The sequence below is a fragment of the Mustela nivalis genome (genome assembly GCF_964662115.1).
Source record: "Mustela nivalis genome assembly, chromosome: 4".
NCBI lineage: Eukaryota > Metazoa > Chordata > Mammalia > Carnivora > Mustelidae > Mustela > Mustela nivalis.
Genome location: NC_139023.1, coordinates 63549738 through 63575046, shown reverse-complemented (window position 1 = coordinate 63575046; position 25309 = coordinate 63549738). Strand labels below are relative to the sequence as shown.

Genomic DNA, 25309 nt, shown 5'->3' with positions numbered 1-25309 from the left:
CAGAAGAGGTGCACCAGCTATTGCTGAGTGAGTGAATGAATGGGGGAATGAACAAACGAATGAATGAATGAATGAACACAGGACTGAATGAATGCAGGTATGAAGAAGTACAGGAATGAATGCCTGCAAGAAGGAACGAAGGCAGGAAAAGGATCAGGAAGAGACCAAGATTTGCTCAGGATCCTGGGTCAGGTGACTGCATATTATCACCCAGGCCACCTCCAGCTCTTTTGTGGGAACAGGAAGGAAACCCAGAAGAGAACAAACACTCTCTGGGATTAAGGATACAGTAACTTTTCTGAGGACATTTTTGAGGGGCAGCTGGAGAGAGACTCAGCAAGAGAATCTGATGCTGGGGGAGGCGTGTGGAGTCCAGTTCTGGGACACACTGGACAGCGTCTGGGGGGACACTCTGCTGCCTGTGGAGATTGCTGAATGGTGGGGAAGCATGCTTGGTGCCCCCAGTTACAGAAGAGAAAACTGAAGCCCGGAAAGCGTTGGGGTTTTGCAAGAGGGAATGCAGGAATGACCCCTCTTTCTGAGGCCTCCCTGCCAGGGATCTTTACATTTCATTAAGGAGCCCCTCTGGACACCACCTTGTGCCAGCCTGAAGACACATATAGGAAGCAGCTATGGCTAGTCCCGAGGAGCCTCTAGCCTGGGGGAGGTAGGTCAGGAGATGCCCATGACCACTCGTGGGGCCAGGAGTGGCTCCTCTCCATCTCAGTTCTCAACATCAGTGCCTCTCATCTCAGCCCAGGCAGGCCCCATGGGGTCCCTGGACCTCCTCCCTGTCACCCTATGACTTCACTGGGATGCCTCCCTACTGCACCCTCAGGGCCAGCTACCCTGCCCCTTGGGGAAGCTGTCTCTGTCCCCTGGGCACATCCTGTGTCATGGTCTGGAACATCACCTCTCTCCCTAGAACAGCAGGATCTCATCAGAGGCGGGAAAGTCATACCACTGTCTCAGGGCCAGCTGGCACTGTGTGTCCAGCACAGAGCAGTCCCCTTGGGTCTCTGTTGGAGTGGCAAAGGAGGAAGAGAAGAAGAGCCCAGGGCAGATGCCCGAAGGGAGTTGTAGGGTCCAGGGACCCTGTGTCATGGGGATTGTAGTCCTGGATCCTTGGGGCCAAGCCTCCGGGATCATCCATAGGGGCTGGTGTGATGGGGTGCCCCCTCCACAGGAAAGCCTACAGGCCTATGCATCCAACGTGTATACCTCCGTGGTGCAGGAGCTCATGCTCCAGGAGCATCGCTGCTTTATCGCCGTGGAGCAGGAGTACTTCCGGCTATGGTGGGATGGCATCGCCTCGGACAGGCAGAAACACCAGGTATTGCTGTCTGCAGGGGCTTCTGGGAGGGAGGGATGCCCAGGCAGGGAAGCCCTGTGTCCGGGGCTCTGTGGTCTGAAGCTCCCAGGCCAGGTGCACACATGACTTGTTCAGCTCTGGTTTGTGCTCAGCCCAGCCCAAAGGATGGGTTTGGTTTTATCTGCTTTTGTGGCTGTTGGTGTGAAATGGCGCTCTAACAAGTCAGCCCTGCACTCATCTTGTGTGGAATGGGGTCTCTTTGGACCCCACCTCCCATTTCATCTACCATCTGCATGGCCCTGTGGCTTGCAGCTGGCCACCCTGCCCAGGGTGCCCCAGTGCCTGCATTTAAAGTGGGTCACAGAAGGCATCATGGGGTGCAGGGTTAGAGAGGCCCTGGGAAGCCAGTCTCCAAGGGGTGGGCCAACCTGGGATTCATTCCAACCTCAGGCAGAGGTGCATTCTGTGAGCTGTAGGTCCTGCCTGTGTGAATGGGAGTGACCTCCCCCTCCTCAGGTCTGCTGGGTTCTGATGAATGCAGGATGTATGAACCTGGGAGGACACTGTGGACTTGGTCCCCTCCCTGACATTCACCTTCCTCTAGAATGGTCACTGACAGAGAGGTGAGAGACTTGCCCAAGTGGCAAAGCTGAGAAGGTGAAGGGAAGACTTCACTGGATCCTACTTGAGGGGTGTCTTGAACCTGCACCTTGTGGAGTCATAAGAAGGAAACTTGCATGGTGTGGGCGCTGGCCAAGTGCCAGGAGCTGGCTTCTACTTTTTACGGTCCATATCACCACGTCCTCCCAACAGGGTGTATGGTGGGGCTAGTTACTCCATGCTGCACAGATGGTTCTGGTTCAAAGAGGGTAGGTGAATGGCCCATGGAAACAGAGCTGATACTGGATGGGTGGGACACTGAGCCTGGCAGGTCTGAGTGAAGTGGGTCTCTCAAGGTGTCCAGGGGTGGGCTGCCCTCTATGGAGACACCCCAAACCCAAATGTCTCTCCTCATCCTTGAGGAGGGATGTGACCCAGCAGAGTCCTGGGCAGACCACTCATGGCATGGCTCCCTGGAAGCAGGGACTTTTCTCTACTTGCTCCTATGAACCCCCAGTGTCTGGAAAGTGCCTGGGATGTGGTAGGTGCTTGTGTAAAACAGTATGCAGCAGGAGCCCATTCAATCATCTTGGAGTGAATAATCATATATTCATAATATAATATTCAATAATTCAATGGTTCAATAATTCAATAATTCAATGATTCAGTAATCATAATCATATCAGGACCCTGATAGTCCTGAAAGCAAATGGAAACTACAGTATCCAAAGAATGCACTGGACTCACCACCACTGTCTCTCCTTACTGCCCATCCCTCCATTCTTTCATTTATTTAAAAAATACTTATCAGCCAAAAAAGCAAGACCCATTGATATGCTGTGTGCAAGAGACTCATTTTAGACTGTAAGTCGTCTCCAGATTGAAAGTGAGAGGGTGGAAAGCCATTTATTATGCTAACGGATATCAAAAGAAAGCTGGGGTGGCAATCCTTATATCCAACAAATTATATATTAAACCAAAGACTGAAATAAGAGATGAGGAAGGACACTATATTTTAATTAAAGTGTCTATCTAACAAGATCTAACCATTGTAAATATTTATGCCCCAAACATGGGAGCTGCTAATTATATAAACCAATTAAAACAAAATTAAGGAAACACATAGATAATAATACTGTAATCTTAGGCAACTTGAACACCTCCCTCACTACAATGGACAGGTCATCGAAGATTAGCAAGGAAACAAGGTCCTTGAATGACCCACTGGATCAGATGAGCTTTACAGATACATTCTGAGACTTCCATCCTAAAGCAAGAGAATACACATTCTTCTGAACTGCACCTGGAACAATCTCTAGAATAGATCACATACAGGGTCACAAATCTGGTCTCAACTGGTACCAAAAGAATGGAATAATTCCCTGTGAATGTTCAGACCACAATGCTTTGAAACAGGAACTCACTCTCAAGAGGAAATTTGGAAGGAATACCCAAGTTTTTTTTTTTTTTTAATTTTTATTTATTTGACAAAGAGATCACAAGTAGGCAGAGAGGCAGGCGGGGGTGGGGGCGGGGAAGCAGGCTCACCACTGAGCAGAGAGCCTGATGTGGGGCTTGATCCCAGGACCCAGGGATCATGACCTGAGCCAAAGGCAGAAGCTTAACCCACTGAGCCACCCAGGCACCACCAGGAATACCCAAGTTTTGTATCAACATGGACAGGACTGGAAGAGATTATGCTGAGTGAAATAAGTCAAGAAGAGAGAGTCAATTATCATATGGTTTTGCTTATTTGTGGAGCATAAGGAATAACATGGAAGACATGGGGAGATGGAGAGGAGAAGGAAAGAATTAAAAAACATGGAGGGTAAAGAGCATCCTAGCAAAGAATGCATGGGTCAACCAAGAAATTAAAGAAGAATTTTAAAAAATTCATGGAAACAAATGAAAATGAAAACACAACTGTTCAAAACCTTTGAGATGCAGAGCACCTGGGAGGCTCAGATATTAAGCATCTGCCTTTGACTCAGGTCATGAACCCAGGGTCCTGAGACAAAGCCCCACATTAGACTCCCTCCTCTGTGGGAAGTCTGCTTCTCCCTCTCTCAGTACCTCTGTTTGTATATCCTCTCTCTTGCTTTCTCTGTCTCTGTCAAATAAATAAATAAAATATTTAGAAACAAAAGCAAAAACAAAAACTTTGAGATGCAACAAAGGCAGTCCTAAGAGGGGAGTATATAACACTACAGACCTTTCTCAAGGCACAAGAAAGTTGTCAAATAGAGAAGCTAACCTTACACCTAAAGGGGCTGGAGAAAGAACACCAAATAAAGCCCAAACCCAGAAAGAGAGAATTAATAAAGATTAGAGCAGAAATCAATGAACTAGATGCCAAAAGAACAGTAGAACAGATCAAGGAAACTAGGAAATGATTCTCTGAAAGAATTAAGATTGATTAATCCCTGGCCAGACACACCAAAAAGAAAAGAGAAAGGACCCAAATAAATAAAATCATGAACAAAAGAGGAGAGATCACAACCAACACCAAAGAAATACAATTCTAAGAACATATTATGAACAACTATACACCAACAAATTAGGTAATCAGGAAGAAATGGATGCATTTCTAGAAACATATGAACTACCAGAACTGAAACAGGAAGAAACAGAAAACTCGAACAGACCCAAAACTGGCAAGGAAATTGAAGCAGCCATCAAAAATCTCCCAATAAACAAGAGTCCAGGATTGAATGGCTTTCTGGGGGAATTCTACCAAATATTTAAAGAACAATTAATACCTGTTCTTCTAAAGGTGCTTCAAAAAATAGAAACGGAAGGAAAACTTTTGGACTCATTCTATGAGGCCAGTGGCATCACAATTCCAGACTTTAAGCTCTATTACAGGGTGTAATCATCAAGACAGTATGGTACTGGCACAAAAACAGGCACATAGATCAATGCAGCAAAATAGAGAGCCTAGAAATGAACCCCCAACTCTATGGTCAACTAAACTTTAACAAAGCAGGAAAGAATATCCAAGGGAAAAAGACAGTCTCTTTAGTAAATGGTGTTGGGAAAATTGGATAGCCATATGCAGAAGAACGAAACTGGACCATTCCCTTACACCATACTTTTGAGTCCATCCAAATGGACTCAAAATAGATGAAAGCTCTAAATGTGAGACAGGAACCCATCAAAAGAGGAGAACACAGGCAGCAACTTCTGCAACCTCACCCATGTCAACTTCTTGGGAGACATGTCTCCAAAGGCAAGGGAAGCAAAGGCACAAATGAACTATTGGTATATCGTCAAGACAAAAGTTTTTTTTTTTTTTAAAGACAAAAAGCTTTTGCACAGCAAAGGATACAGTCAACAAAACCAAAAGACAACTGAGAGAATGAGAGATGATATTTGCATGACATATCAGATAAAGGCTAGTATTCAAAATCTATATTGAATGTATCATACTCAAAACCAAAGAACAAATAATCCAATCAAGAAATGGGCAGAAGACATGAACAGATATTTCTCCAAAGGAGACATACAAATGGCCAATACGCATGAAAAAGTGCTTAACATCACTTGATATCAGGAAATACAAATCAAAACCACAGTGAGATACCACCTCACACCAGTCAGAATGGCTAAAATTAATAAGACAGGAAACAACAGATGTTGATGAGGGGAACAGTGTTGATGAGGGGAACCCTCCTACACTGTTGGTGGGAATGCAAGCTGGTACAGCCACTCTGGAAAACAGTATGGAGGTTCCTCAAAAAGTTGAAAATAGAGCTACCTTATGACCCAGAACTGACACTACTAGGAATTTACCCTAAAGATACAAATGTAGTGATCGAAAGGGGCATGTGCACCCCAATGTTTATAGCAGCAATGTCCACAACAGTTAAACTATGGAAAGAACCTAGATGTCCATCAATAGATGCATGGATAAAGAAGATGTGGTGTATACACACACACACACACACATGAATACTACTCAGCCATCAAAAATGAAATCTTGCCATTTGCAATGGTGTGGGTGGAGCTAGAGGGTAATACACTAAGAGAAATAAATCAGTCAGAGAAAGACAATTATCATATGATCTCACTCATATGTGGGATTTAAGACACAAAACAGAGGATCATGGGGAAGAGAGGAAAAAAATAAAATAAGACAAAATCAGAGAAGAAGACAAACCATTAAAGACTCTTAATCATAGGAAACCAGCTGAGTGAGCGTTGCTCAGGTGAGGGCGTGTGGGGAATGGGTTAATGGGATGATGGGCATTAAGAAGGGCATGTGATGTAATGAGCACTGGGTGTTTTATAACATTGATGAATCATTGACCTCTACCTCTCAAACTAATAATACATAATATGTTAATTAATTGAATTTAAAGTTTAAAGAGTTTATAAAAAATACCATCCAGTCATGAGGCAACACAAGCAGGAGGACACTCTCCAACATGCCTGGCCTGTAATCCCCAAAATGATCAAGCCAAGCAAGAGGACATAGGGGTTGAAGAAGTGTATAGGACATTGTATAGGACAATGTCCTGTATAGGACAATGATGAGACATGACAGGGGAGGCTGGGCCCCATTCTGGACTGAGCCCCATACCAGTAACAGGGCATTCATTGAACAACTGGAAACATTTGGATGAAGTCTGGATTAGCTACAGTGTTGCATTAATGGTAAGTGTCCTAATTTTGAGAATTGTACTATGGCTATAATTACTCTGTCCTGACAAAACACACAGTGAGGGAATAAGGAGCAGGTGTTCTATGTCCAACTGGTACTTCTGAATGGCTTAGAGAAAACTGTACCAGGTTATAAGGAGATATGGGAGCTCTATGGCAAATAGGTAAAGAAAGTTCACAGCGAACAAAACAGGGGAAGGGATCCACAGGAACTGTTTGCACAATTTTTGCAAGTTTTTGATACATCTGAAGTTATTCCAGCAGTGACAATTTAACAGATATAGATACAGACATGGAGACAGAGGAAAAGGTAGACAAAGAGGTAGATACAGAGGTAGATATGGCGGTAGAGACAGAAGTAGAGTCAGAGCTACAGGTAGTTTCAGGTGGAGGTAACACAGATCAAGTAGCAACCATGGGTCAGGTGCTGGTGTGGATGTTGGGAGGCAGGTCTGACCTGCTGCTCTTGCAAAATGAATGCACATGTGGGTGTGGGGGAAGGCACCATGAGACACCGGAGTCATGTCCCCACAGACCCAGCCCAACTCTGGGGTTCTAACCTGGCTTTGTTCTCTCTGCTTGTCACCAAGGTCCGCCATCTCCTGGCCACAAGACGCCTGGAGTTTGTTATCGGGGGCCAGGTCATGCATGACGAGGCCGTGACTCACTTTGATGACCAGATTCTGCAGCTCACAGGTTAGGTCCCCCTTCCCCACCTCAGGTTATCCTGGGGCCTCCAAACACACTAGGACTGGGTTCCTGAACCCCAGCTCTGGACCGGTCTTTCCCTCTGAGCAGGACACTGAGGCCACGTGAGTGTGTGGTCTCGAGACCAGATGACCTGGATCTATCCTGTGTCTGTGCATTCCCAGCCCCAGGACCCTGGGCAAGGGACATCCCCTCCCTGGACCTCCCTTTCCTCATGGCCCAAAGGAGTTTGATGGCACAGCCTCCCTCACCTGTGAGGGACCAAATTGGGAGGTCCCTTGTGAGGATCAAATTGGGACAATTCCTTGGGGGCACATGAAGTAGAGCCCGTGGCTCCCAGGAGATAAACAGTGAGGGTTAGATGCCATCCCCGTCATTCCCACCAGTACACACAACACCACCTGCACCAGTGAGGCCCCCCTCTCTGCTTCTGTTACTCAGGCCACCACCTGCATTGACACCCTCTCCCCATCCACACTGACAGCCACAGCACCATGTATACCACCTGTGTCACCATCATGATGACCACCATCATCACTTCCAATGTCATTACCACCAGCGTCCTGAATGCACAGCCCCATCCGCACCCCACCCAACCGCCGCCACCTCCCCTGTCATCACCACCCGTCCTCTAGCACATCAGTGGGCAGAGGCACGGGCCCTCCTCCTCGCTCTGAGGTGTCTCTTTGCCATGACAGGCCCCTGCAGGCTGCCCGCCGGGGAGGGAGGGAATGGAGGGGGCCCCGTAACCCTGCCCTTGAGGGCCGCCCACCCCCACCTTAGTCTGAGACCTGACACTTCTCTGGAGGGAGAGGGACCTGCCCGCAGCACTCGGTGACCAGGGAAAGCTGAACGTGGCCGCCGCCCCGTCCTTCCACTCGCTGAGGGGCCAGCTCCCCAGCTGGGACCCCCCACAGAGGTGAGATGAGGGCAGGTCCCTGAGCGAGAGCTGCACACCCACTGAATCCTGAGTGGGAGAGCACGTCATGGATCAGGCTCTTGGGCGCCACCACTGCAGTGCAAAGAAGTGAAAGGTCTGGCCAGGAGGAGGGGACACACCTGTGACCATCCGGGCCCCTCCGGTCCAGGGATTATCTACCACTAGCTCTCGGTGAGGTCCCAAACCCCTACTCCCAGTCTGTCTTTGGCCTGCAGGGATACTATGGGATGTAGGCCAAATGTCCTTCTCCTGTCTCATTGGTCAGGATGCAGTCACGTGACCCAAAGGGCCCTCAAGAGATGCTGGGGAATGGCCTCCAACACTGAGCTCACAGCCCATTGGTCAGGGAGAGCCACGTATCTTGGAAGGCGGGGTCTAGCCTAGGGACTCTGCACCTGCTGAAGCTGACAGGGAGGGTGGGCTTCTGAGACTAGAAGAAGTAGGAGGACCCCGGTCCATGGGATAATTAGCAGTTTCCTTCAGTAATCACCTCTTCATTTGGGGCTTGGGGGTGCTTTGGGCTAGAGGGCCAGGAACCTGAGGAGCAGCGACTTGAGTCTTTGTTTTTTTTTTTTTTTAAGGTTTTATTTATTTATTTGACAGACAGTGATAACAAGTAGGCAGAGAAGAAGGCAGAGAGAGAGAGAGAGAGAGAGAGAGAGAGAGAGGAAGCAGGCTCCTTACTGAGCAGATAGCCCTATGTGGGACTCGATCCCTGAATTGGGGATCAAGACCTGAGCCGAAGGCAGAGACTTTAACCCACTGAGCCACCCAGGTGCCCCTGGCTGTTTTTTTTTTTTTTTTTTAACTTAATTTTTTTCCCCGTGTTCCAAGATTCATTGTTTATGCACCACACCCAGTGCTCCATGCAATACGTGCCCTCCTTAATACCCACCACCAGGCTATCCCAATCCCTCACCCCTCCCTTCCCAAACCCTCAGTTTGTTTCTCAGAGGACACAGTCTCTCATGGTTCGTCTCCCCCTCCGATTTCTACCAGCTCACTTCTCTCCTTCAGCCAATCTGACTTGCTGTTTTTAATGAAGGTGGGAAATCTTCCCCAAAGCAAACCAAGCTTAAGGCACACATCTTTTTGGCTCCAACTGGGGTCCATGACCACCTCTACCTCTGGCTTCCAACCAGGCTGAGAAAACAAGTATGCCAGAGGGGAATGAACTCGCCACGAGCAGCTGAGACCAATGGCAATTCATCCTTTGGGGTGGGGATGGCACCCCTTGAACAAAGTGAAGATTCTCTGAGTGCAGGAGAAGGGGATACTGAACAGGCAGCAATCAGGTCTGCCTGGCTCTGGCTCCCTGTCTATAGAGAGGGCTCTTCTTTGTACTACCTGCCCTCTCTCCTGAGATGCTATTGTCCACTCCCTCATAATCCCTGACCCACAATCCCCAGATCTTCCCTTGCCTCCACTGCTCCCTCCTGGTCTCCTCTGCTTCTTGATCACCCTCTGCCTCCTCCCCCTGCTGTCTCTGAGGGCCTGAAATCCCATGCCAGGTCCGTACACCCTGGCTCGTCCTCATGCCCTCCCGGGTGCCTCAGACCCCGACCTTCTCAGCCACTGACATCTGGCAGCACTCCTCTCTCCTGACTTGGCCTGGCCTCTGGTCTGTTCATGGCTCTGTCCAACAGGCCTGGGGTCCTCTGGAATGGCTCAGGCCCATGTGGTGACTCTAACGTCATGGACGAGTGAAGGAAACATCAGGGAATCCTGGTGTGGCCTCCTCTGTGTTAGGATCTCCTGCAGCCCAGCCCCAGATGACACTCTAGCCCCATGGAAGGGCAGGGACCCTGAGTGAGCAGGTGGCAAGGGGCCCCCTCCTGTCACCAGCAAGGCGGTGCTCTCTTTGCAGAAGGACACGGGTTCTTATATGAAACCTTTGGGATCCGGCCACAGTTCTCCTGGCAAGTCGACCCCTTTGGCGCCTCTGCTACGACCCCCACCCTATTTGCCCTGGCGGGCTTCCATGCCCACGTCATCTCCCGGATCGACTATGACCTGAAGGGTGCCATGCAGAAAAACCAAGTGAGTCATTAGCCACATGCGCTGCTGTCTCTGGCCACTCCCTTTATCCCTCTTTGTGCAGGGCCTGCTCCCATGCCCCTGCAGGAACGAGTATTCTCTCCAGCATGACTCAGGCAAGAGTGGTCTGAGACAAATGCAGGCTGCCATGGGCAGCAGCAGATGAAAGTGGACTTGGGTTCTAGTGGGCGAGAGAAGCAATGTCGTCCTGAGCCCCACCACAGGCCATGTCGTGCATGGAGTTCCCTTCCCACATTGGTCCACTTCTCCCGCAGCTGACTCTGTGCTGCTTGGGCCTGGGTGGGGCCTCCCCATTTCCCCCACGCAGAAACTGAGGCACAGAAGAATCAGGGAACATGCGTGTGGTTCCAGCATCCCGCTGGCTAGTACTTAATAGAAGCAGGATTTCTCCGTCCTTTGTGACCCAGACCGGGTTCTAACCATGAGGGCAATAACAACAGACTGCAGGCTTTGTGAGAGGCAGGCAGCTCCCTGTGCCAGGAGGTATTCAAGCAGAGCCAGAATGAGCTTCTCTAGCGAGCCTTGGCAGAGACAGTGGTGCTGGAGGTGGAAGGGTGCAGGAGCAGGCTGGCTCCTTCTGGAAGGCAGTTTCTACCACCATATGAAGCTGTGGGTGGTCCGAGGGAGTTGAGAGGAGCCCGCAGAGGGGATGGAGTCCTGAAACCTGGAGGGAGGCCCAGGTGGGGCTGGGGGAGGTGGAGCCAGGGCAGCTGTGTTGTCCCTGGGCCTTCATCCTGTTTTCTTGGGGTTTTCAGGGTCTACAGTTCGTGTGGCGAGGGTCCCCATCCCTGGCGGCTAAGCAGGAAATCTTCACACACGTCTTGGACCAGTACAGCTACTGCTCGTGAGCACCTCCCGGGGCAGCCCGTGTTCTAAGCACCCTCCTTGTATTACCACAGACACTGCCCACTCTTCATCCACCCCCTCGGCAGATGCTCTGAGCTCTCCAGCTTACAGAAGGAGAAACCGGGGCAGGGCCGCTCAACACTGGCCCGTGGTCAGCTGTGTCGGGGTCTGGGTGGTTTGGGTGGCCAGCTCCAAGGTCTCCACATCATTGGAGCTCTTCGGGTGGGAGGCCCTGGGTTCAACCCACTCTGGCCCTTTGTATCTGGGAGGCTGTGGGCAACAGGCTTGCCGGTCCTGGAACAGGCAAGGTGAAGGGCAGATGGTGAGAGGGATGCCAGACACGGACTTCAGGACCGATCATTCCTGTTTGTCAGGCTCCGCTCTGTGCCAGGCCTGAGCCCAGTGTTGTCTACTGATGTCTTTCCTTTATCCTTCATGACAACCATCAGGACATTTTATGGATGAGGAGACAGGCTGAGAGGATCTAAGTGGCAGCTCCTGGCGGCTGGTCCAGGGTCCACCCTATGTTACCTTGTGCAGCCCAGAGTAAGGCAGGGAGGACCCTAATGGGGGCGTCGACCCACAGGGTCGATCTTGGGTTCTCTGCCATGTGGACCAAACTGGAGCCTGAGGCAAGAGGGAAAATCCAGAATCCTGCCCTTGTCCTTAGAGAAATGTTGGGCTTCTGTTCATGACAATTTGCTTTGCATTAAGTCTGAGTTTTGAAATAGGACATTAACTTATCTCTATGTCCCATACGGAGACTCAGCACTCCCTTACCATTCACCCTGGGACACAGTGCCTCTCTTGCCTCACCCCACTTGGGGCCTTAGACCCAGGTCTTATGGTCATCTTATTGTCCCTGAGAATCCCAAAATGAAAGGAATCCCATGAGATTCCCAGGGGTGGAAGTTGGGAGGCACGGACTGTGGGCTCCATGTGTTGAATGAGGCAGTGTGGGTCCAGGGAAGGGGCCGTGTTCAAGATACACAGCTGGTCAACCATGACATGTGTGTTTGACCCCATCATTCCGCAGTGCTCTTGTGGGACAGCATTGAGCTGCTCATCACACAGGTAGGAGAAGGAGGGCATCTGGGTGGCTCAGTTGGTGAAGCATCTGCTTTCAGGTTAGGTCATGATCCCTTGGTCCTGGGATGGAGCCTCATAGCAGGCTCCCTGCTTAGTGGGGAGCTGCCTGGGTCCAGCTGCACCCTGCCTGACCTTCTGGACCCCAAGCTTCCTCTCTTCTCAAGGTGGAATCAGCTAACCCTTTACACCCCTGCAGGGAAGGCTTTTACTGGGATGGCTCGGCTGTCTTCCCGGAGCCTCCCTCCAATAGGCTATTTCAACCCAAGTCTGCACCCATCACTTGGAACAACATGAAGTACTATGTAGATCTTCTTGTGGACAATGTGAAAGAACGGGCTGCCTGGTTCCAGACATCACATCTCCTCTGGCCCTGGGTAAGGTGGGGTCCCACACCCTAGTGTCCCCAACACAGCTTTGGACTCCTGTCCAGTCTCACCCAACCACGCTCTTCAGGGGCCAGGCTGGGCTACTATCATCAGCCCTGGGCCATTGTCTCTTCCCTGTACACCACATGGCCTCACCCCTTCCAACAGCTCCTCCCAACACCTGGGACTCTCCCAGCTTCTCCCACCTGAAATACAGCCCCTGGCCCATGCCAGCCGTCAACTCCCCTCAGTTCCTTCCTCCTCATCTTTCCATCTCAGTGTTGGGATGTGAGGCCTAGGCTGGAATCCTGGCCCCCTGCTCCGTCGTTGTGTGCCTTACCTCATGGGTCTCAGTTTCCTTGTCTCTGAAGTAGGAATCATGACAGGTCCTGCCTCACAGGCTTGATCTAGGGCTGACAGGAGACATGCCCCATGACAGTGTTAGACATGGACGTCTTCCTCCTCACCATCACATGCAGAGCTCTCTTTCGTGGAGCACCCCCAGGGCACAGGCAACTTCCATGTGATATATTTGTCTCATCCACTTACTATGCCTCATGGGCCTAGGATGCAGGCATGGCCGGTATCCCATTTTGGAAATGAGGGACCTGAGAACCAGAGAGGTCAAGGCATCGTCTTGAGGCTGCACAGCCACATTGAGGGGCAGCTAGGATGGGGATTCATGCTCAGACCCCAGCAGGGCACTCCCTAGCCTGTCTTCTTACATCTTGACTGCTTGTGGAAAGGGGCACAGAAGGTCTGTAATTGAGGGTGATAGCTGTTATCCCTGTTATTCATAATTGTCAGGTGTTATAATTAATGATATTGATGGATAGTAATACTGTTGATCTTTTAAAAAGGCCCTGGGGAGAAATAAGTCAGACAGAGAATTCCAATACTGCATGATCTCATTTAATGTGATACTAAAGTCATAAAGCATAGATGAAGAGATAAGTTTTGCAGTCTCTGGAGTTAAGGGGTGAGGGAGGAGGCTCTGGGCAAGGTGGTTGAAGGTGCAGACTTCCAGTTATACAAGAAATATGCTCTGGAGATGTAATGTACAGTATGATTTAAAACTAACAAGATTTTAAAGTGAAAAAAGTAAAGAGGGATTATGGACATTGGGGAGGGTATGTGCTTTGGTGAGTGCTGTGAAGTGTGTAAACCTGGTGATTCACAGACCTGTACCCCTGGGGAAAAAATATATGTTTATAAAAAATAAAAAATTATATTAAAAAAAAAAAGTAAAGAGGAAGGAAAGAAGGAAGGAAGTAAGACAGGACAGAAGGGAGGAAGGAAGGTAAGTGGGTGCAGGGATGCCCCTGGGGAGCTGGTTGGAGGTTCTGCCAGGGAGCCAGGAGGGCCCCTGATGTGGATGATGAGGGCTGGGCTGGGTTCTGCCTGGGCTGGGCTCTGCAGAGGAATTCCAAGGTTTTGCGCTGTGTCCCTGCATGCAGGGGTGTGACAAGCAGTTCTTCAATGCCTCGCTGCAGTTCGAAAACATGGACCCTCTGCTGGAATTCATCAACAGTAATACACCCAAACTCGGCATCTCTGTCGAGTACGCCACGCTGGCCAAATACTTCGGTGCATTGCAAGCTACCAATGTCACCTGGCACGTCCGTGAACACCAAGACTTCCTGCCTTATTCTTCAGGTATGACCCCGTGCAGGTTGGATGCAGATCTGGTGCTGGGGAGGGTGCCCACCGAGTCTGCTCTGCCGTGCTGATGGAGCTTTTGAGGGTCACTGGGGCCGAGATGGCCCCTGTTCCCCACACCCGCCCCCACACCCTGTCCCACCTAGCTATCCTAGGATTGACACTACAGTCACAGAAGGGCTCCATAGCTTCCTATTTCCACATCCACAAGGCCTTGGCCGCCTTCACCCAGGAGGGCTACAAGGCTGTGAGCTTGGTTACAGTTGAGGTGGGAGGGGCAGATTGATGTGGGCGGGGTTACACTTGCAGTTCACGTGTAACTACCTCCTTGTGGGCGTGGTTACAGTCCAGGTAGGGGAGGCTACGTGAGTGTGGGCGCGGCTATGCTGAAGTGGGCGGGGCTACACCGAGGAGCGGGGAGATAGGGCAATGTCCTGCAGGTGTTCTGAATGGGCTTGATTTGGTGCAACCCTCCAGGAGAGACAATGTTTGTGTGGAGAGTGGACAAGTGCAGTGATCCCTGGTCCCTGCTCTGAGTCACTGGGGATTTAGAGCTAGGTCCTGCCTGACCAGGACACTCAGCCTGCTGGAGGAGCTGTGGACAGCTGTGGACAGCATACACAGCCTGTAGCCTTTCCCCAGATCACAGGGCTACCCTTCCTGATGAGTTCAGGTCATGTGGGAGAAGGTCAGGGAATGGAGACACTCCCCAGCCTGGGAGAAGGCAGAAGGCAAGAACTATAGGGACAGTCAACAACCTGTGAGACCCAGCCATGCTGCCAGGAGGCACCCAGCCCCCCTCCTCCCACCCAGTCTTAGTCAGGAGTCATTCCCTATGTGCAGGTCCACACAGCAGACACGGGATCCCTCAGCTCTCCCCGATCCCACCTCCCTGGGTGGCCAGTGGATCCCCAGTGATTGCAGGCTTGTCTCGGACTCCCCATTGCCGCCGAGTCACATGCCAGTGCTCAGGGCCTATGTCAGCTGGATGCTGCCAACTTGGCTCCCATCTTGCTCTCCTATCCAGGCCCTAGGCTCATGGGCTGATCCAGGTTTCCCAGGTCCACCCTGGGCTCTCTGGTTCCCTATCCCAGGCCTGGTCCAGGCCACCTACATACTCACACTTACCCCAACCCCTCCCTGGAATCCCTGCCCTATTTCTGGCCTAGCTGGAGCAGGAGTCTTTGGCTGCCCTCATAGGTGACCCAGGCAGAGCCGGAGCCCAGGCCCCAGCTTCCTCAGCTCTCCTGGGACTTGGTCTCAGGAAGTCCCCAGGCCAGGAAGACTCAAGCCAACTGCCAGCCCTTCTCTCCAGGTCCACATCAGGCCTGGACCGGCTTCTACTCATCCCGCAGCAGGCTCAAGGGGCTGGCCAGGCGAGCCAGCGCTCTGTTGTATGCTGGGGAGTCCATGTTCACACGCTCTGTGTGGCCGGTCCCCCACCAGCACCTGGACCTGGACTGGGCCCTGAAGCAGCTTCAGCAGCTCCGCTGGGCTGTCTCTGAGGTAACGGCACCCCTCTCAGCAACACGATCAGGTTGGAAACCTTCTGGTCAGTGCACTTTCCCAGTCCCTGGTCACTAAAGGTCCATGTTTCAGAAGAGAACACTGAGGTGGCCTGTGGTCTCATGACAGGTGTAGGTGGACCCTGGGCCAAGGTTAGAACCAGGCTCTGATAGCCTTCAGCTCGTGGCTTCAGTAAGCTTTAGCCAAATTTATCCAGAGGGCAAAGGGCAAAGAGAAGCAGCATTAGTGTTCTACATTCCTGCCTGGGTTCAGTCCCACTCCGCTGTGTGTCCTCAGGCTCAGGACTTTCCTCTCCCTAATTCCCTCCCTGTACACTGAGAAGCTCATGCCCACCCCTGGATGGTGGGGCAACTGAATGTGAGAATGTACATAAGCTGCTTGGCACGGTGGCTACCCCACAGCAAGTTGTTCCCAACGCTCTGTCTCCATGTGTCCCCACTGTACAGATGGGAAAACTGACAGAATATGACACTGTGTTGGGGGTGGAGTCCATTGGAGTGGGTGAGATCCGTGGCTTTAGCTGGTGGGGCCTCAGTCTCCCTTTGAGAAACACAAGCTCATCCCACACCCACTTCAGTACAGAGAATGGAGGGTGCCTGTGAGCGTCTCAGTGGCACTCACAGGCAGACTGCACAGCGGAGATGAAGCTGGGGCAGGTGCCTTGCAGATGTCTGTTTTCTGCCCAAGCTAGGGGACTCGGTGGGTTTCTGTAAGGTCGTCAGTCTTGGGGCCTCAGTTTTCTACTCTGGAATATGGTAGGGATGCCCACCTGCTCCACTAGAATCTGGTGAGAGGGAAGGAGAGCCAGACTCCAGGAGGTGGTCTGCAGAGGCAGGCCCGATCCAGAGTTTCCCCCACTCTGGTTGGGATGCAGGTGCAGCACCATCATGCCATCACTGGGACTGAGACCCCCAAGGTGAGAGACATGTATGTGAAGAATCTGAGGTCAGGGATGCAGGGTGTGCACAAACTGATGGTCTCCATTGTCCAGGACAGGACCCCGGCATACTCAGGTAAGTGAGGTCCCTGTGGGATGGCCCTGCATGTCTGAGAGGGGTCTCTGAACCCTTCTGAGCAGAGAGCTGGGGGTCACAGAGAGGACTAGAACAATCCGAGCCTCGGACTCTGTAACCACATCCCTTATGCAGCCTGAACCTTGCGTGATCCCTTCCACTTTCCTCTTCCTGGGGACATGACACAGAGCCCTGAGCAGAGTATGGGGCCTGCTGGGTATAGGAGCGCACTAACCCACTGGTCCTATAGTCAGCTGCCCTGGCAGCTCTGCAGGAACTTGTCTCTCCTGCCTCAGTTTCCCATGTAGCCAGGGGCCCCCAGGTGTGTTGGGTGAGTCCAGTGGCAGCAGGTAAGGGTGGTTTTCTGTGTGCAGACTCAGAAGCTAGGGGACACGTTGCCGTGGTCTACAACCCCCTGGCCTGGACGGTCACCACCCTTGTTACCCTGACTGTGGGCTTCTCCAGGGTCAGCATCACAGATGAGTCTGGCCAGCCGGTGGCTGCACAGGTATGGCCCTGACAGCGTGCAGAATGGCACACTTGCTGCTGCTGACACCAGTTCCAGTATGGCACTTCCGGAAATGGAAGCAGTTCACATGAACACATGACCATGGGGGGCCACACCTAGAGGACACATTTTGGGACCCTTATCCAGTAAGGTCAGTGGGATCCACCAGGGGACTCTCACTGGTCTGTGAGCATCTGAAGTGCCCAGAAGTCCCAGCACTATCCCCTCCCTGGAGGGTCTCCTGGGTGGCCTGCCCTGCTTGGGAGGCTTCTCCTCATGCCCTCGACATGGGGCATATTTGTGTTCTCATGTAAACATCCACTTTCTGTGGACAGGCCCTCAGGAGTCTTCAGACTTGTGGAGATGCTGGTGCTCTAGGCTGGCCCAGCTGCCTGTGTCCGCACACCCAGACACCAGCTTGTGTGTGGTCTGTCCTCATTTCCTTCCACTGCCTGGAGCCAGCTGAGGGGCCCAGGGACCCTGCCTGTCCCCCAGTGCCAGGGTTTCCCTGTGGACGTGCAGGAGGTGCTGACATCAGCCACTCAGCAAACACTCCCGGAGGCACATTCTGGTCCTGGACAGCAGCATCACCCATGGGGAATGGGCGGGTCAGACACTTAAAGGACATGTGTGGTATGGAGTGATGACCTGGGGAGCGAGGGTAGCGGACCTTAGTTGATGCAGAAGGATGAGGAGTCATCTGACCTGGGCAGGGAGACGGGATGGTGTTGGTTTCAGCAGACCCAACCCCTAGCACCCCCTTCTTCACCCACACGTAACACCACTCTGAGTAAATGCACTCAACAAATATTTTGGACACTTGTGTGTCAGGCCCTGGCCTAGGTTCCAGGCTTCCTTAATAACCAAGCCCATGAAGTCCCTGTCCATAGAGGACTCATATTCTCACTCTGGGGAACAGGCAGGAAACAAAATAAGAATGTGTGAAATGTGACAGATGGTTGTGTTCCGACGAGGAAGATTGACAGAGCTGGAAGGGGGGCAGGGACAGGATATGTATGTCTCACAAAGCCTGGGTGGGATGGTGTGTGCAGCCATCCTGGGGTTACTGATAGGGCTCCCGAGCTTCCCATGGGGGCTCAGATGCTGCATGCTTCCCCTGGAGAGTAAGGGACTTGGCTGAGTGTGCCCAGTGTCATTCTCCATCCCTCCTCCCCGGATGTCAGGTGACAGGGGAAGGGGAAGATGGTGGGGTGAACAGAAAAACCTCCCCTAGGGAAACCGGAGGGTGTGAAATAAGGGACTTCAGAGAGAAGGCTCTCCAGGAAGGGGTAATAGCATGAGCAAAGGCTCTGAGGTAAGAAACAGCAGGGGTGCTTGGAAGTGAGGGCAGCGTCTGATGCTGGAGTCTGAGGAGTGAGGGAGGCTGGGGAGGCAGGTGGGGGCTGAGGCAGGGTCCTTGTGAGCAGGGAGGATGCCTGAAGGGAACTCAGCACAGTCCAATGATGGAAAGACCCTGCTGTCTGAGGGTCGTGAGCACCCTATCCAGGAGGTGTGCAAGTCACAGTAGAGTGAGGACACTGAGGGTCCTCCTGCCCTGATACTCACCATTTTGTTTTCTTCTCTTGGCCTTGCAGATCCAAGAATCAAAAGAGAGGCAAACTGCTTATGACTTGCATGTGCTGACCACAATCCCAGGCCTCAGTTACCGACACTACAGTATCAGGCGTGACCAGGGGACTCAAAAAGACACCAAGCAGTTGGGTGCCAGTCTGGCTAAAACCTCCAACTTTGCCCGCAAGCCAGAGACACAAGCCAGTCCAGGGGGCAGGCACCTAATTTCTGTGGAGAATGACTGTTACACTGTGTTCCTGGACGCTGACACTAATCTCATGCACAGCATCTTGGAGAGGTGAGGCACAGCCATTGCTGACTCAGACAGAAGTGTGTGCTGAGACCTGGACTTATCATTCCCCCACCTGTCTGTGTCCTCACCTGCTAGAGGAATCATCAGAAGGTGGTGAAGGCCCTTCCTGTGTTATCAGCTTTATTTCTGCAACTGTGAAACTAGACCACTATAGGAAAACCCTGCATGAATTTTATCATTCCAGGGTTGTTGATCCACAAAGTGGATGTGAAACCTCACTCAAAGAGAATATATAATATTCACTTTACTCACTATCTTAAATTTAGAGAAACATATAACTATCCACCCACCCAACAACCACTTATGCATCCGTCTACTTACCCATTTTATACCCATCCATCCGCTCACCCTTCCATTCACCCATCCATATACTCATCCATCTACTCATCCATCCATTCCCCCATCCACCCATCCATCCAACCACCATCCTTCTTGTTCATCCATGTATCCAACAACCCGACCACCCCCACAACCATCCATGTATCCACACATCAAACTACCCATGCAGTGACCCATCTATCACTTTCATACACCTTCTCATCCATCCATCCTCCATCCATCCACTCATCCAACCACTATCCTCCCACTTATCTATATATTCATCTGTGCATGCATGCATGCATGCATCCATCATTCCATCCATCCATCATTCCATCCATCTATCCATACACCCACTAACCTTCTTCTTTAACCTTCTATCCACCCATCCATCCATCACCTCACTCTAACATCCAACCATCCATCCATCCATCCATCCATCTTTCCATACACTATCCTTATTCATCCATTTATTCAACTAACCAACCACCCATCCATTCACTAACTCCCACAAATATTATTTTATATCCACACACCAAAGCACCCAACCACCTATAAGCTACCTTCTCACACCCTCAGATCCACCCTTCCTCCATCCATCCATACACCCAACCACCCATCCTTTCATCCATCCATTATACTCACAGTCGTCTATATATTTACCCAACCACACAACCATCCACCATCCACTCATTCACTCACTCAACCACCCACCCATCCATTCCCTCGCCTTCCATTCATTCATATATCTACCTGCCTACATACCCAACCACACAGCCATCTATCCATCCATCCACATACCCTCCAATCTATCCATATATTGACCTACTCACCCACTCATTCATGCCTACACACATATATCTATCCAATTATCATTTGATCTATCCCTGTATGTTTATCTTCCCATTCATCCATTCATCCATCCAACCATCCATCCACACATCCATTCATTCAGCAACTAGTTGTTGACAGCAGAGAAAGCAGGTGACCTCCAGGAAAAAGCCTCCCAAGTGTTTTGGGGCCAGCCCTGTCCATCCCCAGGTCACATCCCAGATAGTTGTCGTTCTACCCCAACTACATTTCCTGATGTGACCTCCCAACAGGATTGGAAATGCAGGAAGAACAGGAAGTCTGGGAGGAGTAGCTGGCAGAAAGTGAGTGAGGGAAAGAAAAAGGAGAGAGGAGTATGGGTGTGAGGTGAGTGGTACCTGGCGATCACCCTGAGGGCAGCTGTGCACAGCTCTAGAGCCTACAGCACTAGGAAGTTCCCTGCAGGGGGATCCCAGCAGAGCTATGCCCTTCATCATTCTAAAGATCTCCTGGAGAGAGGGTGTGGCAGGTAGAAGGAAGTGACTGCAGCCCCCTTGGGTGGGGAGGGGAGGATGGGGAGAGCAGTAGAACCCGGGGCGGCCAGGCAACTTCTGAGCCTCCCTGGTCAGAGCAGAGTCCCCAGGCTGGCCTTGGGATGCTTGTCCAGTCAGGCCTGATGCCCAACTAGACAGCTCTTGCTGGGCCAGCCCCACCTCGCCTTCACTGTGTGCAATTCATGAAGGCCTCATCTTCAGCCATGACCCTTTACTCAGCATGTCCAATAGTACACTCTTGGCCTGCTGACCATCCCTTCACCCCCATCTGTCTCTGTTCCTTTTGGCTGGGTGAGAACTGGGTGCTACTTATGGGTCCCTGAAATCCCCTCTGGGGTAAATCAATGGCCCAGTGCCTGACCACTGGTCACAGAGAGAAGGAGCTGTGGAATTGGAGAGCAGTGGATCAGAAGAGTCTTGGTGGGCAGGAGGCACCTGGAGATGGGCCTGAGGACTGGAAGGGCCAGAGAATTCATGGGCACAGATGAGGGGACAGCTGTTCCATGGCAGGACCCTCCTGTGCAGGGCCCGAGGGGGCAGCCACCATGTGCAGAGACCACCCCAGGGCAGGTTGGGTGGAGGGACCTTCTTTGTCACAGGACAGCACCTTGGGTAGAATTTGCTGACCATGTAGCTCAGCCATGGAAATGTTCCCTGTCTGTGGGGTTAGGAAACTCAATGCTCATGTGAGCATCATCAGTCATGGCCCCTCTGACTCTTCTCTGTCTCTGGATTTGTCTAAATTGGACATTTCATACCAGGGGATGAACTCCATGCAGCCCTGTGGGGTGGGTTTCCTCCCCCTAGCATCGTGTGTCCAAGGTCTGTCTATGCTGCCATGGGCATGAGCGCCTCGTCCCCCCTCAGGCTCAGTGTTATTCCCACCGCAGATGGAGCATGCTTTACTCCTCCAGTCTCTCCCTGACAACACCCAGCAGAGCTGATGCAGGGAGTGGGGCATGGACAGCCTGCAGCCAGAAGGGAAAGGATTTGGGCCAGACTAATGAGCAGAACCTTTTCTGGCCTCTTCAGAGGGGCCAGAGGGACCCTTCTCAGATGACCCCCTGCCTTCCCGTCCATGCCCAACACAATAGCACAGAAATCCCCCAAATGGGTGTGGAAGGGACACTTCTTTATGTTCTCTACCCGCAGACCCATGCCCCGATCCCAGTACGTGACTGTGCCTTGACCACACATAGAGGTACAATCCATACACATGTCTACACCATCCATGTGTCTACAGGGCTCTGAGTTTCTGCTCATTCTTCCCCCACCCTCTGTCCCAACCCCAGTATCTGAACCGAATGGGATGAGCCCAGATCGTGCAGTTGGAACAGAACCTGAGTCCTGCTTGGGCTCTTCCCAGACATGAGATCCTGTGCCAGGGATTAGGGCCCCCAGTCTTGCGAGCCTCGGGAGTGAGGTGGGTTCATATTCCCTGCCCTCGGGAGTCAGGAGGAGGCGGCGAAGTGAGCGAAGGTGCTGGCTCTTTACATCTGGGTGCCTGGGGGTCTGCATGATGAAGTTCTTGTTTGTGCTCCTTGGGGTTCCTCTGAAAGGTGTGGGGTGGCCCTCCTGGCTGCCTGATGACCAGGCACCACCTCCAGGGGACGTTTCCTCTGGGCAGCTTCAATACCCTCTGCTTACGCTCTCGGGGTCCTGTTATACAGCTTCTGTCGCCCTACTGCGTGGGGTCCCCCTGGCACATGGAAGGATCTAAGGCCACTTGGCTCAGGGGAGAGGGTGTCTCACGGACGTTATCTGAACCACATGCATAGGTGTCACCAAGCGGCCTCGTGATTGTCATCGAGGTTCTGCTGAGGTCTCTTTACTCTGCTTCTTATGGAGGTGGGTGTCTGCATAGAAGGCTGTTCACCAGCTCCCAGATGACAAGGACAATGCTCGGGACACACGTGCATGAAGAGAATACTGCTTTCCCTTTCCTGTCTCTGCAGAGAGAGTAACAGCACAGTGCGGGTGACCCAGGAGTTCATGGAGTACCATGTCAACGGTAATTTGAAATATGGCCCTATATCTGATAACTTTGTGTTTACACCCACTGAGAGTGCAAAGCGCCCATGGAAAAGTGTGGGGATGAAGATTGTGGCAGGAAAGCTCATGACGGAGATCCGGCAGTTCTTCTACAGGTGCGCTGGGGCTCCCTTGGTGCACTTGGTCGGGTTATGAGGGAGTCAGGGTCCATGTGTGTTCCTGATGCCAGCTCGTTCTTGGAGGGAGTCAGGATCCATGTGTGTTCCTTATACCAGCTTCTTCTCAATGGGATCTTGATGCAGACGTGATTGCTCCGGACTGGGGTATCCTGGCCTCATTGCACATGCTGTACCTTGTGGGGGGTGTCCAAGGTCAGAGTTGGTCCAGGAACCCACAAGGAAGCCATGCGACAGCACAGAACTAAGCCATCCAGGTCAGCACCCACGCAAGCTCTGTATTATCAGGGACCAGGCTCTTCCCATTATATTGCCCAGGATGGCTCCTGACTCTCTGCCTCACTCCAAGAAGGGGGGAGGGAGAGAAGGGTTCATGGTAACAGGAAGGAAGGAAGAAGGAAGAGAGGAAATAAGGAAAGAAGAAAGGAAGACAAATGGGGAGGGAGCGAGGAAGGGACGGAGAGACGGATGAAGGGGAAGGAGGAGGGACATCTGCAGAGTTCCAGAGCCTGACCCACTGAGTCCCAACTCTCCAGGAAGGAGAGAGACCGGAACCACACATATGCCATCTACTCCCGGCTCGCCCACGTGCCGGTCGGCCATGGTGGGGAGCTGCTCTGCCGTCGCATCGAGCAGGAGTACCGGGTGGGCCCCTTGGAGCTGAACCGTGAGGCCGTCCTGAGGACTAGCACCAGTCTCCACAACCGGCAAATCCTCTACTCGGACAGCAACGGTTTCCAGATGCAGCGGAGAGTCTTCCGGGAACACGCGACCAACAGCATCGCTCGGGTAGGCCCTAGGATGCCTGCTGGACCTGTACCCATGGGGTGGCCCTGATGGCCCTTTTCCAGAAGGCCAGAGCAAGAAGCCCATTCCAGCACCACCTGTGAGCCCCTTGCCCACCTGTGCTGCTGGGGGTGGAGGACCCCGTCTCAGGTCACCCCTGGTGTCTTAAATCTGGTGCAACCACAGACACTGGGCCGTCCCTGTCCCTGTCTGTGCCTCAGTTTCCTTTGTGTAGATCAGAAATCTCCTTGGGGGAGTCGTTTTGAGATTACTGAGCTGATGCTGGTCAAAGGCTTAGAGGACCTGACCCCCGTCAGGTGCTGCAGCAGAGACACTGCCTGGCAGCTCGTTCAAAGTGATGAGTGTGGTCCGAAGCCACACATCAGCTCCCCCATCCCAGGGCTCTAGCTCTGGGCAAGGGGGTTGGCCTTCCTATGGCTCCCCACTGCCCCAATGAAAGGAATAACCTTGGTCCCCAGGGCTGGGAGGGTCAGCGGGATCAATCGAGGTGAAGCCCGCGGTGGGGGTCTCCTGTGACCCCAGTAATCATTAGTCCTTACTCCACCTGGGGGACCCAGTGGGCTATGTCCCCACCCTACTTTGCTTGTGAGTTCTGGTCCCTTCATCCCTGCTTGCTCACTCTCCCATGCTATGCAGGGGCTCCTGACCGTCCTTTTGTGTCCTTCCAGGACATTTGTTCCAGCAGAGCACAGAGCGTGGGGAGTGTGGCTGCTGCCCCAGACCAGACTCAGTCTTTTGTCTCTGCAGTAACCCTCGGCCCTGCATCCATAGCACATGAGCCCCATGCACCCCCTCATCACTCGCATAGAAATGTGCACATTGGGTTGTGAGTTTGTTGTATGGGTGGGGAAATTGAGGTCCCGATGAGGAAACTCCGTTCCCAGCTCAGATGGGCAGGAAGCAGTGCATCTGTATGTGAATGACAGTCTGTTGGGCTCTGTGGTCAGAGCCTCTACCATAGTCTTCCTGCTGCACCCTGAGCAGTTGTTGAGCCCATGTGGGGGACAGGCAGGGGTGGCCCGAGGGGGACCTTGACCAGCAGTCCTGCCCGTACTTTGCCCTGACACCAGTCTGGCCGTGTTTGTGTGCACAGAATTACTACCCCATGGTTCAGTCCGCCTTCATCGAGGACAGCCAAAGCAGGCTGGTGCTGCTGTCTGAGCAGGCACATGGCGTCTCCAGCCAAGGGAACGGCCAGGTGGAGGTAGGAAGTGGGCCCTCCTGGCCACCCAGGGTGGAAGCTGGTGGGAGGGGGCCCTGTCAGACAGCTTTCCCCTGCAGGTCATGCTCCATCGCCGGCTGAGGAACAACTTTGACTGGGCTCTGGATTATGACCTCACACTGAACGACACCTCTGTTGTCCACCCCGTGCTCTGGCTCCTGCTAGGACCCCGGCCACTCACCACTGGCCTGCGCCAGAGGAGTGGGCTGGCGCTGCAGCACAGACCCGTAGTGCTGTTAAGAGAGCTGAATGGTAAGG

General features: G+C 52.3%; 1 protein-coding gene across 1 annotated transcript in view; it reads left to right on the top strand.

Moving 5' to 3' along the window:
• Positions 1–25309, top strand: part of LOC309863098 (epididymis-specific alpha-mannosidase-like) — a gene marked incomplete at its 5' end in the record, with an annotated part of 31937 nt that overhangs the window by 750 nt on the left and 5878 nt on the right. Inside the window, 14 exons of the mRNA XM_082727587.1 lie at positions 1187–1333; positions 7165–7270; positions 10072–10262; positions 11036–11124; positions 12412–12589; positions 14038–14236; positions 15555–15745; positions 16641–16779; positions 17154–17287; positions 18883–19157; positions 22810–23001; positions 23559–23811; positions 24923–25033; positions 25111–25303. Coding sequence (XP_082583713.1) covers positions 1187–1333; positions 7165–7270; positions 10072–10262; positions 11036–11124; positions 12412–12589; positions 14038–14236; positions 15555–15745; positions 16641–16779; positions 17154–17287; positions 18883–19157; positions 22810–23001; positions 23559–23811; positions 24923–25033; positions 25111–25303 — 2398 coding nt within the window. The remainder of the gene's footprint in view (positions 1–1186; positions 1334–7164; positions 7271–10071; positions 10263–11035; positions 11125–12411; positions 12590–14037; positions 14237–15554; positions 15746–16640; positions 16780–17153; positions 17288–18882; positions 19158–22809; positions 23002–23558; positions 23812–24922; positions 25034–25110; positions 25304–25309) is intronic.